General features: G+C 37.7%; 1 protein-coding gene across 1 annotated transcript; it reads right to left on the minus strand.

Annotated features, from left to right (window-relative positions):
* Positions 1-988: 988 nt before the first annotated feature.
* Positions 989-14,977, minus strand: LOC143889511 (CDPK-related kinase 5-like). Its single transcript, XM_077393753.1, has 11 exons — positions 14,291-14,977; positions 11,089-11,219; positions 10,148-10,189; positions 9,948-10,056; positions 9,507-9,585; positions 9,114-9,410; positions 8,653-8,765; positions 2,757-2,864; positions 2,365-2,427; positions 2,093-2,260; positions 989-1,626 (listed from the first exon to the last, which is right to left on the minus strand). The coding sequence occupies exons 1-11, from the start codon at positions 14,849-14,851 to the stop codon at positions 1,486-1,488; spliced, it is 1,812 nt and encodes a 603-aa protein (XP_077249868.1). The 5' UTR covers positions 14,852-14,977; the 3' UTR covers positions 989-1,485.
* Positions 14,978-16,521: the final 1,544 nt, after the last annotated feature.

A 16,521-nucleotide genomic window follows, 5' to 3' on the forward strand; every position in this document is an offset into this window, starting at 1 on the left:
GCAAGAAACGTGGATAAATGACCTTACAACAATCTTGACTTTCAAAATTGATGTCCTGAGTCTCCTCCAAGATCAAGGGGCCGGATAGATGAATAATGAACCACCTCACATCTAAGGCCATGCAATAAAGCTCTTGCTTCCGCCTCATTAGACTTCATATCCCAGTCGGACCGGAATACGGAAATAGTATGTTGACCTCAACATCCCAAATAAGCCCTACAAACCTGGCCGGCCCCGGTTTGCCTTTCACACTTCCGTCGAAGTTGAGTTTGAGCAAGTTGTTAGGGGACGCTTCCAAGATGGGCAGGACGATTTTTAGCACTTCTCTCCCAAGTCATTGCTTGCCAATTCCTCAAAATCTTGGTCACTGAGTACATTGCTAAGATGTCTTCTGTTTTTGCCCATGCAATGAGATCAATATTGATATGCTTTTTCTATTTCTTCAAATATTCTCCTAGCCAAATATGCCACAATATAGCGTGGGGTACTAATTTCCAAAGAGATCGGCCCATTTCTCCAAAGAAGCTACCAGGCCAATATAATAAAGTTCTTGTGATGGATCTGCGAAGAACCCAAGAGAATCCAAAACTTCTGATGATAGCCCTCTATACCGCAAAAGAGGAGGCGCAATGAACGATGAACCTACTTACAATTTCATCGTGCGAGATATTCACACCCTTCGCACCCACTTGTTTTTTTAGGAAAATGATATTCACAACTGCTTGTTTTGATATTGGCATCCTGTCTTTGACTTCTCTTACTAGCAGTTGTAGTACCATTAAGCTCTCTGAAAACTAAAACAAGGCGGAGCAGTAAACAGGGTAGAGCTGCTGCCAAGGATAGCTATTCCCATGCAAACAGACCCATTTTCACAAACACACAAAAAAAACTCCAGATTGAACAAAATATACTGCTGCCAAAATTAAAGATGGAGAGATCCGATCTTAAACTGGTGTCCCCAAAGAAGCCATGAAGAGCCATTCCAGAATACATGAAAACATAGAGATAAATTCATTGAATCGCCTTTCAAAGGCAACGTAGCAAATACAAGAAGGTTTCTTAAAATTTGTGGTAAACAACAATAAATAGTACTATGTAAATGTTGTCAACTATCCGATAAAGGGGTCTGAAAACTTGTTTAACATCGGATAAGCAGCGGAATATATTCAGCAAAAGCACGGGACTGCGCTTTGATTTTACACCGGACCACGGAAACAATGGATTTCAAAGTTCAAAGCTGTGAAAGAGACTGCAAATATAGATTTGGATGAGCAGAATCTCCCCACATCTAATCTTACAATTCCGGTGAGCGCGAACTTTTGTTACATACCTGATAATGCCAAATAGATCGTGAGACATGCTCCCATGCGGAATACCCTGACATATGGTCGCAAATGTAAGGTCACCTTCACCGACTTTGTAGCACATTTGACTCTGAGGCGAAGGATAGGTTCCTTGAGACTCCCCACAGTACCGTAGCGAAAACTATTGAGACTTTGCAAAAGATCGACTGGATACGCCGTGCAATAATTTAACAAATCCCAGGAAGCTCAGCTTCCCGTCATTGTGTCTGATCCAGTCATGGAGAACTGCATGAACAGGGACAGAAGGGCTAAGCCCAAGTTCCTGAAATAACCCAGAAGCCAACACCCGAAAATATCAAATTAGCATGAGCGTTCATGGTTTGACAATAAAAGGAAGGATATTAATTTTGATATCCATGCCACGCGCACGCACACAAACGGGAAAAAAACAAAAAATAACAAAAGGAAATTTGGTATTTTGCTTGTTTTTTAAAAATATGTCTGCAAATTTGGTAAATATGGTACTTTTGCATGGATTCACTAATTATGACTGCATCCTTTGCCAAAGTAACACTGCAAGGATTCACAAATTAGTACTTTATTGTAATTTTATTGATTGATTCCTATCCTTGTGTCAAAAATGAAATGACAACAGTGGAATTGTGAATTACTGTATCATGCCCTTCTACATTCACTTGCCTTTATAGCATCTAGCGTTCTTTCAAATTATCCGATACTTGGGAATCAGAAACTACTTCAAATGACAACTGAGGAAAAAATTAAAATACCGAAGCAAGTTCTTCAATGATGATTGCCCTGTTCCCATCCTTCTCGAAAAACTCATAAGCACAACGAGCATGTTGCTCCCACCTATCCAGTCCTTCAAGCTGGTGCACACTTAATGCGGCTGTACAGAATTCTTCGAAATCCATTTTTCTGTATTGAAGAGCATTCAGCTGTCACAGATGAGGAACAGATATTGACACGAGTTACAAATTGTACAAGCTAAAATCATGTGAAATTCGAGAATAGCTCCAGATGGTGTCAACAAAGTAGATACCGAGGCAAGAAAATCGTGAATGCTGGATTCCTTCATTGCATCTGTTGCGTTTTTCACCAAGGCCTGACAGAATTAATAGTTTGAATCATCAAAAGCAGTAGCTAAGAACCATAGTTGTGAAAGAAAACAGCATTCATATGCAGTAACAAAATCTATGTAGTATGTGAAAGAACAGGTAGTCTAAACTGAACGGCGCCCTTGCATAAACACGGTGAAAGGGCGCTCACATTGGTTGAACCTCACCAAAGCACATTTACAGTACCATCGAAATGTAAAAGTCAAACGCATTAAATGCACTTTGGCAAATTTCAACCATGAAGGGGGGGGGATGGCTTTCACATTATTTTTGCAAGGGCACCCTTCAGTTTAGACTTCCTCGTGAAAGAACTAACCATCCTGATGTTCTCTATAGAGATGCACCCGTTTTTATTTGGCTCCAATAGTGTGTACTGCTCCTTCAGAAAAACGAGCTCATCTGCAGTTAATGTCTTTGACAAAGCCTGTGAAAGATGCGGAAGAAATAAAATTTAAATGTGGACACAAATATATAATCAACAAATAGATTAAAACATAATAATTCTTTATTCATCCGACACAACAAATAACAAATCAGCCGAGCTTGTCTAAATTTTCCAAGTTCAATATAAATTTGAAATTAGAGGGCGAGCCCTGGCGCAATGGTAAGGTTGCTCCATTGTGACCTGGTGGTCACGAGTTCGAGTCACGGAAACAGCCTCTCTGCAAAGAAGGGGTAAGGCTGCGTACATCTAGCCCTCCCCAGACCCGTAATGGCGGCAGCCTCGTGCACCGGGCCGCCCTTTTAATATAAAGTTGAAATTGGCCATTTTGTTCTTCCTTCTGCTTCTAATTTTTTGCCGTACTCGTTTTTTGAAAGCTTTTTCCAATTTGTTATTATCTGCTAGCGACGTTTTATACCCTTCAATCCCTTCATTATGGCTTGATGTTTTTCTTCCGCCGTATAAGCATGGTTTTAAATCCGAAACCGAAATTTCATTAAAATATTATTTTATTATTATTTAAAAAATTCTATATTTCCAAGCGGTGAAAGCAATCGGAAAAATAAAAATTTATGCTCCGATCTAGGTTTGGAAATATGAGCTAAAATCTGAAATTTACGGGCAAATATACAAGAAATTTCATGAAAAGATGGCTGATTTGCAAGAAATTTAGGGACAAAAATGTCTAAAATAAAGATTTGGAAATTCATTCTTAACAAACTATGAATCGAAAATGAGATCTATGAGTAGAAATTAAAGAGCAGTAAAGAAGAACAATACGCAGAAAATTGGATAGAAATTCCCAAGACATGAAATGGAAATTACATTCTCCATGTGATCTTGCACTCGACAAGATTTTCACTTGAAGGTGTCGGATCTTACACTTAACAAGATGAACCAACAATCTGAAGAGGAAATGCACATCACTCCAGGACTATGCAAATCTCTAACGGATGAAACCTCCATCTCCTGTCTTTGAACACCTCCACCACCCCCCCCCCCCCTCTCCAAACTCCAAAATCTCCAAAAATTACATTTTCAAAAACTGTAAACTAAGCTCTATCCCAACCCCTATTTATAGACATTTTAGCCCCTTTAAGTGGCCCACATATTAGCAATCCACACACTTGCTTGCTCACATTTACATTTTTAAAACACAATTACACATATCCACCGCTACCACACCACATCATAGATTCTTTCTCAACTCAACTCAACTAAGCCTTTGTCCTAAACTAGTCGGGGTCGGCTAATGAATCCTTTAGAAAATTTTCATGAAGAAGGTAAAAAGGATCTACCCGGCTCCAATTGACTAAGTCTAATCCTGACACTAGTTGGGTTCGTCTACATGGATCATTTTCTTCCATTCTATCCTATCAAGGGTCATGTTCTATGTTATGTTCCAAGCCCTCAAGTCATTCCTCATTGCTTCTACCCAAGTTGTTTTCGGTATGCTCCTACGTCTTTTTATTCCATCAACTTGGCACGAGTCACTTCTTCTCACTGGAGCATCCAAAGGCCTACGTTAGATATGCCCAAACCATCTTAAGCGGTACTCTCTCATCTTCTCCTCAATTGGTGCCACTCCCACCATTTTACGGATGTCTTCATTTTTAACTTGATCTAACCTTGTGTGGCCACACATCCGTCTGAGCATTCGCATCTCTGCTACACTCATCTTATGCACATGTTGCATCTTGGTGGCCCAACATTCTAAGCCGTACAGCATGGTTGTCCTCATAGCTTCATTGTCCAAGCCAAATCATAGCATCTTCCACCTCGAAGTCATGCATCTGCCTTGTCTTCACGCTAGAATTGTTTATATGGGAGTCATGTCCTACATCAGGCGTATGCCTGGTTAGCCTCTTATAAAAGAGATCCAAACTCTCAATACTCTTTGAGTTTTGAAAGGATTCAGGAATATGACCGGTTATGTGGTTGTAGGATATATTCAACGAGCGAAGCATGCTCAAATGCCCCATTTCTGATGGAATGTTGCCTATCAATTGGTTCACAGACAAATCCATTCTTGTCATTAAGGAAAGTGGAACACCTTCATAATTGTACTTTACGCCCTTTGTAGTAAACTTAACCATGATCATGTCCTTGAACTCAGTATAAAACACATACTTAAACCCGCCAATGGTCTAAGTATGATACATTCTGGCCTTTGAATTGATCTCAGTCTTGTAACTTGATTCGATATTATGTTATTCCTTCCAATGAATAATATGTTGTTAAGGCAAGAGGGAATAATGCTGAAAGATTGTTATTTGAAAGATCAGCAAATATAAATTTTCCATTTAACATAACTCCTTAGGAATGTAGCCAAATAATTTGTTTCCACTCGAGATAAGTAATGAAAGACTTTTAAGGGTAGGCAACCAAGTTGAGATAGTTCCAGGCAAAAAGTTCATTCTAACATCTAGCCCTATTAAGGATGTGATATTAGATAATCCCTCTGAGATTGTGCCTTTGAAAGCATTGCCATCTAGAAGTGAATACTTCAAGCTTGTCATATTGTTGCATTCTGAAAATATATCACTATCTAATCTGTTGATTGATAAGGCTAGATATTCCAACAGTATTTTTTATCAGCAACTCAAATGGTATTTTTCCCGAAAGGTTATTGCTAAATAAATCTAGCACAACCAACATCGATCCAGTACCAAAAGGAATAAGGATATGCAAAGCGTTTCTAGACATGTTAAAATGTGGCAATTTAGGTAAAAGTGCACCCATATTAGTTTGAAATATCCTACGAACAGTATAATCTGAAATGTCAAGAAACTCAACCATTGATGTATTGTATAGTAAAGAGTGAAGGAACGAACTCTAGAGTGAGTTGCCCTCAAATTTATATATGAGAGTCTAGACATGTTATAGACCAACCTAAGGTTGGAGAGATTGTGGTTCCTTAGGAAATTGCAAAGTGAACAAACATAATGGAAATGAGCTTCCTAGTTTCTTGGCCACTCAATACGAATTGAAATATATTGAATTACCACATAGAATTGCCACAGAGCAGCCTTTCTGGTCATATTCCCTCCTTGTCTCGAAACCGCCCTCACTTCACTCAATATACTCAACTCAACTCAACAAAGCCTTTGTCCCAAACTAGTTGGGGTCGGCTAAAATGAATCCTTTAGAAAAATTTCATGGAGGTGAAAGGAATCTACCCGGCACTAATCCCGACTCTAGTTGGGTTCTTCTAAGTGGATCATTTTCTTCCATTCTATCCTATCCAAGGTCATGTTCTCTGTTATGTTCCTAGCTATCAAGTCTTTCCTCACTGTTTCTACCCAAGTTATTTTCGGTCTGCCCCTACCTCTTTTTACTCTATCAATTTGGCACGAGTCGCCTCTTCTCACTTCACTCAATATGAGTTAAAATATATAGAATTGTCACAAAGCAGCCTTTCCGGTCGTATTAACTCCTTGTCACAAGACTGCCCTAACTTCCGTCTCATAAGAAGCTAGGAAGCATACCACCACTATGTTTGTTCACTTTGCAATTTCCTAAGGAACCATAATCTCTCCACCTTTAGGTTGGTTTATAACATGTATAGACTCTCATATATAAATTTGAGGGCAACACACTCAAGGGTTCGTTCCCTCGCTCTTTACAATATAATACATCAATGGTTGAGTTTCTTGACATCTCATATAATAGTATTCGTGAGATACTTCCAACCAATATGAGTGCATTTTTACTTAAATTGTCACATCTTAGCATGTCTAGAAACGCTTTGCATATCATTATCCCTTTTGGTAATGGATCGATGTTGGTTGTGCTAGATTTGTCTAGTAATAACCTTTCGGAAAAAATACCACTTGAGTTGTAGGTAAAAAAACTGTTGGAATAGTCTTATCAAACAACAGCTTAGATGGTGATATATTTCCAAGATGCAACAATATGACAAGCTTGAAGTATCTACTTCTTGATGGCAATGCTTTCAAAGGCATAATAGGGATTGTCTAATATCACCTCCTTAATAGAACTAGATGTTAGAATGAACTTTTTGCATGGAACTATCCCAACTTGGTTGCCTACCCTTAAAAGTCTTTCATTACTTCTTTTGAGTGGAAACAAATTATCTGGCTACATTCCAAATGAGTAATGTCAGATGAAAAATTTATATTTGCTGGATCTTTCAAAAAAAAATCTTTCTGCCATTATTCCCTCTTGCCTTAATAACATATTATTCCTTGGAAGGAATAACATACTACCTAATCGAGTTACAAGACTGAGATCAATTCAAAGGCCATAATGTATCATACTCGGACTATTGGTGAGGTTAAGTATGTATTTTATATTGATTTCAAAGACAGTGTCAATATTGAGTTTACTACAAAGAGCGTAAAGTACAATTATGAAGGTAGTCCACTTTTCTTAATGACACGAATGGATTTGCCTATGATCCAATTGATAGACAACATTCCATAAGAAATAGGGCATTTGAGCACGCTTCGCTCGTTGAACTTATCCTACAATCACATAACTGGTCATATTCCTAAATCCTTTCAAAACTTGGAGAGTATTGAGAGTTTGAATCTCTCTCATAATAAGCTAACTGGGTGTATTCATGATGTAGGGCATGGCCCCCATCTAAACAATTCAAGCGTGAAGACAAGGCAAGGGCATGGCTTAGAGGTGTATACCCTATGATTTGGCTTGGACAATGAAGCTATGATATGGTGTAGTAGTGGTGGATATTTGTAATTGTGTGGTTACAAATACGTAAATGTGAGTGGGCAAGTGTGTGCATCGCTAATATGTGGGCCACTTAAAGGGGCTAAAATGTCTATAATTAGGGGGTTGGGGTAGAGCTCAATTTATAGTTATTGAAAATGTAATTTTTGAAGATTTTGGAGTTTGGAGGGGGAGGGGGTTGGAGGTGTTTCAAGAGAGGAGATGGAGGTTTCATCCATTAGAGATTCGCATATTGATATAAGACCGAGAAGAGAAATAGAAGACGAGGGAAAAGAGAGAAGAATAAGGGGAAGAGTAAAAGAAGAAGAATATGAGAGAAAAAGAGAGGAAATTAGAGGGGAGAATCTCAATTCAATTAATCATTTAAAACTACTAATCTCTTAGGCCTATTTATAGGTAATTGAACTAAAGTTCCATAGAAAATAAAAGTCCTAAACTAAAAACATGGAAATAAAATCCTAGAAATTAAAAACATGGAAATAAGAATCTTATAAACTAAATAACATAGAAATAACTCATAGTGGGCAACTATGCCTCTTATTTAGCCTACAATCTGCATCAGTAATATTGTACTATTTTGGTTCGAAATAGTGGGTTGTGTGTTGCCTTGTCCGTGGAGTAACCCATTGTGGTGAACAACGTATATTCTTGTCATCTTGTGGTTGCTTGTGATTTGCTCCCTTTTGTGGTTGTGGTTTGTTGGCATTATTTTCTCCATCTTGTTAGTGCAAGATCTTGGGTATTTCCGTGTGTTCGCCCGTGATAGATTGGCGGTGTTATTAGCGGTGGTTCTTACCACAACATTGATAATGTATCAATTCAGTAACAGTGAGATAAATTTTTGAAAGTAAGCAGCTTTTCTGTCATTAAACAAGAAATAGATTATTCCTTATGCCTTGAAAGTTGCAACTACTTGGACAAAAAGGAAATGGAAATGGATTACTGAAAATGCATACAGATGTAAACAAAAACTCAAATTTCATAGATGCTCTTTCATAAATAAATACATACATATGTAATGTAAACTATTCGTCAACACAATATCTAAGATACACACCCTCAAAGCAGCCTTACGCAGAGATGATGAGCGCATGTAGGCCTTGATGAGCCTGAATATTATAATGTCCAGGGGTACTTTTATGTCATTGAAATTTCTAATCCAAGGATGGCCTGCAGAAACAAAATTATGAGCATTTCACGGAGACAAGTCTGGAGAGCCAGTATTGGGTGCAACTCGGGTCGGGTTCAATCCGAACCCGTCAGGTTCGACCCGGTGAAAAAAAAGTCGGGTCGGGGTCGGGTTGAGTTTTCCCAACCCGGGTTGAGTTCGGGTCAGGTTCAGGTTGAGGGTTTGGGCAACCTGACCCGAGTGAAACCCAACATTTCTTATTGAAAAAAAATTTGTAAGCTAAAAAACTCAGGTTGGGTCGAGTTGGAAATCGGATCGGGTCGGGGTCGGGTTCGGGTTGGAAAAAAGGGCACCCTAGCCAGTATTAGACTAGGAAAGAGGGCACTCACATAGAGCCTTAGCAGCAGTCATTCTTTTACGTGGATCTTTATTCAATAGGCGTTTCACAAAATCTTTAGCCTCAGGAGACAGAGAAGGCCATGGCGGTTCATCAAAACTTGGATCAGCTTTTAGGACTGCCCGAAAGATACCAGACTCTGTTCGTGCCCAAAATGGGCGACTCCCACATAGAAGAATATATGCAATCACACCAACACTCCATACATCAGCCTCTGTACTGTAAGACCTATGTAGAACTTCAGGTGCCACATAGTAAGCACTCCCTACAATGTCATTAAGCCTTTCATCTGCAAAACAATCATATAATTGGAATCCAATTAATGAATTTCCCAAGATTAAATGAAACCAGCAAGTGTATATTTATCACTATATTTGGAACCAACCTGGTTTAACAAAATCTGATAAGCCAAAGTCTATGGCCTTCAGTTGGGAGTTTTCATCCTTGGATGAAAAAAGGAAATTCTGGTCCACCAAAGAGCCATATTTAGATAAGGAAAAAATATAGAAAGATAAATAAAAACAGAAAAATGTTTTAAACCACCAATCCACAAAACATGGAAAAAATAAAATTTGTTCTAATGTTAGAGTTGTAAATAGGATAATTTTAGTATAGGGGGACAAGGTGTGAGCAACGCCATCATTCCCTGGAAAAAATAACAATGACATAGTTCTAAAAAACGGTAAACGTATCCAGATGTATTAAACAGCAAGCTCCAATAGTTGTCCATTTTATCATAACAATACTTTTATTTTAAGCAGAAAAACTTTCGCCCAAACATTGGATGGCACTTATGAAGACCTTGTGATTGTTCAATAAGCTTTACCTCTGGTTTGAGATCACGGTGAACCACGCCCTGGAGATGGAAAAAAGCAACGACATTCAATATCTGTACCACGACAGCCTTTGCATCATCTTCCGAATATTTTCCACCCCTACACAAGAAATGACATATGTAAGCACATGCCTATTGGCTGATAAAAAAATGGCTAAACAATCCAAGTAAAATAATCAGAAATGAACTACCTGGAAAGTATCCTATCTAAAAGTTCCCCTCCTTCACATAACCTGAAACATGCAATAGATAAGTCATCAAACGGAATAAATTCTGTGTGCATATGTATTTATAAAATATGAAATTTATGTATTTATAAAATATTCAAAAAAGTGCGTATGTATTTATAAATGTGTACCTTTAATGAAGAAGATAATCAGTTAATGCTGTTTCTTAAATTTTTCTATCAACATAAACTATTGTTTTATTTGTTTTTCTTCTTTAGGGAAGAACATTTTTTATGAAGAGAGAGGACACGACTGTAAAAAAAAAGGATAGACAAAAAAGTGACATGCAAGCCCCAGTTGAAAGCAATGGTCTGAAGAATCCCACCATAACAAGAATAAGACTTTTTTATGCTTTCCACAGACAGAAAGACATCTGAAACTAGTCACAAGAATCTCGGAAGTGGTGAAAAAATGCATAGGGAACACAGATGATCTATAAATGGCATTATGAAGGACACAATGATAATATAGCTGACTAATAAATCATTATGAGATGAAACCATCCTTACATTTTATACTTACAACATGAATGAATAAATTAAAAATTGCAAGAGTTTCAAACAAAAAAATGTACAAGTATTATAACCAGCATAAATTGGTTTTTGTTGAGGACAGCTTCTAGTACAACACTAGGCCTAGAAGTGGCAAATGAGTGATAAGGAAATTACACTGGGTGCCGAGTTCTTGGATAATTTTAGCACCAAAAATTCTCCCCAATCCCTTCAAAGTGTTTTAACTTCTTTTTCTAATGATTAGAATGCTTGTTTAACTCTGGGAGCCTTATATTTCAATGTTTTATTATAAAAAGGGTTTAAACGTCACATCTGAATCCCTGAAAAAAATTAGTAAGCACTTCATCTTTATTGCTTCCAAATTCATATGAGGGTATTGGGTTCCAAGCTTACTCCATTACTATATACACATTGTCATGGTCTTCATATGCGTCATAAAATTGCACAAGATTGCTATGTCCTGTCAATGCTCTCAAGATTTTAACCTCCCTTCTGACATCCTCGATGGCAATGGCCGTTGTCATCTGCCAAAAATGGAACAGATCACCATTACCCGAGAGAAAACAGGAAACATTTTTGGACACCAAGGTAAGAGTAACAAGAAATAATTTGCAGCAATATGTCTATATGTTGTGTGCAGGTTTGATGTATTGAATTAAAAATTGGTTGCACCCAAATCAACAACTAGAATTAGCATGCATTGATTGACATGAATAGAGGATTTTGAAGGAGATGATATAAGCTTGCATCACATTTGGTATAGTTAAGGATCAAAAACTAATTAATCAAAACTGAAAGAATGTCTGTCTATCTATCTATCAAAAAAACACGCGCGCACACACACATTAATACACAACATGGTTGTTAGCAGTGCTATAACATTACTACAAGCATTTAATAGTTTCCTAAAGTATATAACATTACCATAAGCATTTAATCCTGTACTAAAGATCAATTTCATCAGCCGTTGTACCAAAAATACATTTCATTCTCTTACACCATCACCACATACCTACATAGAAGTCATTGTTCATTTCTCATTAGTGAATAATTTATTTACCGAAGCATGTCAGTTACAAATAATAACAGTATAAAACAAGGCCCAGAACTCCAATTACAGATAGGTGTAACCTTGAATCTTGACGGCTCTCCTTTTGATATTGCGGTGTTCCATTTTGGATTTTTTTTCAACCCGTAATTTCAGGCACTAGAAGTTGTGCAAGAATTACACAAGAACTAAGGGCCCATTTGGATGCTGAGAAGATTTTGATTTGGATTTCTCACATTTGCAGCCCATTTTGCATTGTGATCTGGATCCGGATCAAGTCCTTGGATTTCTAAATTAGCAACTAACAGTGAAAAAATCAGATTTCCAAATATGCTGTGGAAATAAGTAATTGGAGATCTACAGATCTGGCAGTTTCCTTCACCCTCTTTACTCCTCAACCTCTCCCCTCCAGTAGGAAGTACCCCCTTCCCTCTCTCTCCCTCAACATGAGCTGGCGGATCTATTCATCTTGAATTCAAAACTCGATTCCAAATCCAAATACAAAATATGAGGCATCCAAACAGGCCCTAAATGAAAACCTACATAAATGAGTTTCAATTCAAAATCTGTTACCAGCAACTATAATCAGTCTTCAGGATCAGAAAACCTCCACTTCTGCCAAACTTGGTTGGCCAACATTATGCCAGTGAGAGCTTCTTTTTCACTAGTTTCAAACTTTTGTTGGTGCTTGGTCGTCAGTTCACCACCTCCAGCTGCAAGAGGTGATTGTTAGTGCAACTTGTGTCCTGCCAATCAGCAGTTATCTTCCAATGATTTGAAAGTAAGACACAATCAGAATTCTATCACTTAGTGTTTAAAAAGTCGGACTTGGACGAGAACACGGCCAAAGTATATGCGAGTCAACTCAGACGAGTCAAAGGAGTTTTTGTTTGACTTGGTGGGGCCAAACTTGGACTGGGATTTCAATGAGAATTCTGCCAAGGTAAAACCGAGTTGGCTTGGGCATGTCAATGATTGACTAGGGGAGTTTAAATCCTAATAAGGCCAAGTTAAATTTTTCTCATTGCAATGCATCGGATCAATATCTTCATACAACTGAGAACACAAACAGACCATTGTGAATCTTTCAGCTATTCATATAAGACAAAATTGACCTCCACCTTGCTTCTAGGGTGAAGCAGCACAAGAAATCTTTCACACTTAATCATCAACATCTTTTCGTTCCACAACTTCACTATCACAACTCTAATAAACGCAAAGTCTGGCTGTTTGACCGAAATATTTAGAACAAACAGCATCAGATCATAGGATCTTAAACAACTGTCACTGGGAGTGCCATTCACTTCCCCACTCACCCATAAGAGGGTGTAGATGAGGTATAAGAACTCCCCCTTTATTATTGAGAATTACAACTTCATAAATGCAAAATAAGAGGGATACAGTTATTGCATGTTCACACAAACCATGGGCCCTTTTATCGTTGACATCATCCGAGAGAATACCAATTGCTTTCCCTATCGGAGTACATGTATGAAGCCAGTACCAGAAAATCCCCCTACCATTCCACATCCCCACTAATCGCCAAGAGCCAAAGTACCCACTAATAGACCATTTATGAAAGAAAGAAAAAAAAAAGAGTTAACAGAAGTCAACCTGTCTCCGACCTCTAGAACACAAGGAACATAATTTTCAGATTCAGACAGGCCCTTCTTCCTTTACCCTTATTCAAAACCTTTGCAACTTGGAGCAAACAACTGCTAGCGACATGGTACGATCGAATGAAAGTTTGAAATCCACCTTTATATGAATCAGAGTTTCAGACGTCCTAAGTTTCAAATTGAAATATTCTTTAATTGATTGCAATCGAAGTTCACAGTGAAAATCTCCATCCAAGATTGTGTCGTATTGTTGCAATCATGGATACACATTATGTTTTTGGCTGTCCAGCATCCAATTGTTCTTCTTTTGAGATCTGGTGAATGATTCTGATGTCCAGATCATTGAAAATTTGAAACTGTCAACCTGGAAAAGTAATATGGAATCTTGGCACCTGGGACCATCAATTAATACCAAAAACAAACCAAAAAAAACTCTAAGCTACACCTTCCAATTTCTTCTGGTTATAGCATGTGTGGCTCTGTTTGAACTCATGTAGGTTGGTTGTATCATGTTTTTAATCAAGCACAAGAGATTTGTACACAAATATACTCAAATAGTCAAATATACTATGCATCAGTAATTAGGAAATTATATGAAAAATCAAACGACACATGATAGGAAAAGCTCTTTCCAAATAAATTCACAGCAGCTCTAACTCTTTGCATAAAAAAATGAATAAACAATCAAATAAGTAAATAAAAAACCAAGACAAAAAAAGTCAATAAGAATAAACCCCAACAAACAAGAACCAGTAAAACTCGAGATCATACTATTACTACCCATCCATGATTGAATTCCCAAAAACCCAATACAATATTCATCCATCAATCTTAATCTATCACAAAAAAAATCCATAAAAAAAACAAAAACTCATCCATCAAAAAAATTTTAAAAAAACAAAAACCCAAATTTAAAGTGAGTTCAAACCTTAGGTTTAGGTATAACCTTGACCGCGACCTGCTGACCTTTGAGTTCTCCTTTCTTAAACCTAGCAGAACAAGTATACCCAAAATGCCCTCGCCCCACCTCATCCCCAAGCTCATACTTATTCCCAAAATGCTTAGAAAATCCAAAACTCTTATCAAGCCCGGAAACAGATTCCCCCTCATTCCCTTCCGGAATCGCCATCTCATTCGGCTTCACCGATCCATGCCTCCGCGCCAAAACCGCCATTATATGTTTCGCCGGAGATGGAGGCGGAAACGGCCGTTTAAAAAACCTTCTCGGTGTTGAATTAGAACTCGCATTCGCCGGAGATTTTTTGGAGAAGAAGTGGTGAGCTGGACTAGGGCTGTAAAAGGGAAAAAAAGGGGAGCGTTTTACTAGATCTAGATCTTCTTCATCTTTCTTCTTCTTTTTCTGTTGGTTTTCGTTTGTTTCATTAGATGGAGTTGCGTTGGGTTTCTCATTTTCCTTCTCGTTTTGGATTTCTTCTCGGACTGAGAAAGGATTTGGATTTGGTGAGGGTTTTCCATGGCAGAGTCCCATTTTTTTAGAGATTTCGAAACCCTAGCCCACCACATTTCTCCTCTGTAACTCCATCTTCTTCTAAAACTCACTCCTCTCTCTCTCCTCTCTCTCTGTTTAAAATCCTACTCACGGATATGAGAGCAGAAAAAAAGGGTGATTATATTTTTACACCCCCTGCAGTATTCATTCGCCCCCCTTGTAATGTGATTTGACGTCAAAACGAGTTAAAGTTTCCCAGAAACAATACTACTATACCTAAATGAGTCTTATAACAGTCATTTTTTGGGTCCCATGGGAGGATTTGAGTAAAATCTAAACCGTTAATTTTGTAGGATTTTAAATTTCTGAATCTTTACACAAATTCGGCCTCATCTCAGACGGACACTCAGTACTTAAGATAGTGGAAATAAAAAATCAACGGTTTAGATTTTCTTAATCGTAGGATATATCAGATCAAGATTTGATTTGAGGATTTTGATGGAGTTAACGGTTTGTGTTTTGATCAACGGATTAGATCATGTACGTGGGAATAAGTGGGGCCCAATAAGTGTCTTTTATGAAAGAGCGTAACATTCGTATGTATTAAACAAAAAAAATAGTAAAAGAGATACGACGATAAGTTCGCTTTTTCTGGTAACGGCTGAAGGAAATCCAGACAGTAGATAATCTGTCGCCACGTGTCACTTCCAACGTACAACAAAACTGAAGCTACATTACTCTGACATTTAATTATATTAATTAGTATTTAATATTTTATCTACTGTGACAAGATCTAGTGTGCTGGGCCCACCTCGATCGATTTCTTTGAATTACTCGTTGCCCCACGATTTTCCTAGTTCCAAAAATTAAGGTGGGCCAGGCACATGAACAGCTTAGATTCAATGATTAATGAAATGGTGTGGTGGGGCCCAGATTTTATGGTATATAGCTTGGCTGTTAGTGGCCCACTAAATCACTGCCCGTTTATTAAATACAATATAAAAGAGATGGTATTAGATAAATGACAGGTTTGGTAATACTAAAATATGAAATATTTAGGGCGATGATAAATTCGCACCCCTTTAAAGGAGGGTATGTGATATGTGGCAGACTTTAATGCCTTTTTAATTTTAGGGGGTGTGAATTGTCCTATAGGGGGAGCGAATTTATCATTACCCAATAGTTATTGTAATGGAGCGTGGAAGCAAGCAATGTGAGCGTAGAGTTCACAAGAAGCAGAATACAAGCAATTAATCCGGGAATTCTTCAGGCAAAATAGATATTTAAATACTTGGGAAATTGATATTTCCACCCATTTGCTTGAATTTCCCTAAATACGAGTGCATTTCCACCCATGTTTATTTGTCTTTTTCCTTAAGGAGGTGAAAATGCTGAGAAATCTTGTGGAAATATCAATTACTGTTGGCAACACATTCTACGCATCCCACTTATTTATTTATTTATTTATAGTTTTTTCTTTTAATGGTATTTGTTTATACTTTTAAATCTTATTTATTTGATTTGTGATTTAATCATGAATTATTTTATTATTCATGCTAAATTTAAAGTAAATTATCATATTTAGCGTTTATTAAGGTCCATCTTCTTGATTTGTCTCATTTGATTCATATGAGGTGGCACTTCTATCTTGAAAAAGAGGGGCTGCAAAATTGCTTTTGCAAATTTGCTTGCTTACACAACCCCTAGTA

The sequence above is a fragment of the Tasmannia lanceolata genome, unplaced genomic scaffold (genome assembly GCF_043159265.1).
Source record: "Tasmannia lanceolata isolate RefF3 unplaced genomic scaffold, GAP_Taslan_0.1 ptg000013l, whole genome shotgun sequence".
Classification (NCBI taxonomy): domain Eukaryota; kingdom Viridiplantae; phylum Streptophyta; class Magnoliopsida; order Canellales; family Winteraceae; genus Tasmannia; species Tasmannia lanceolata.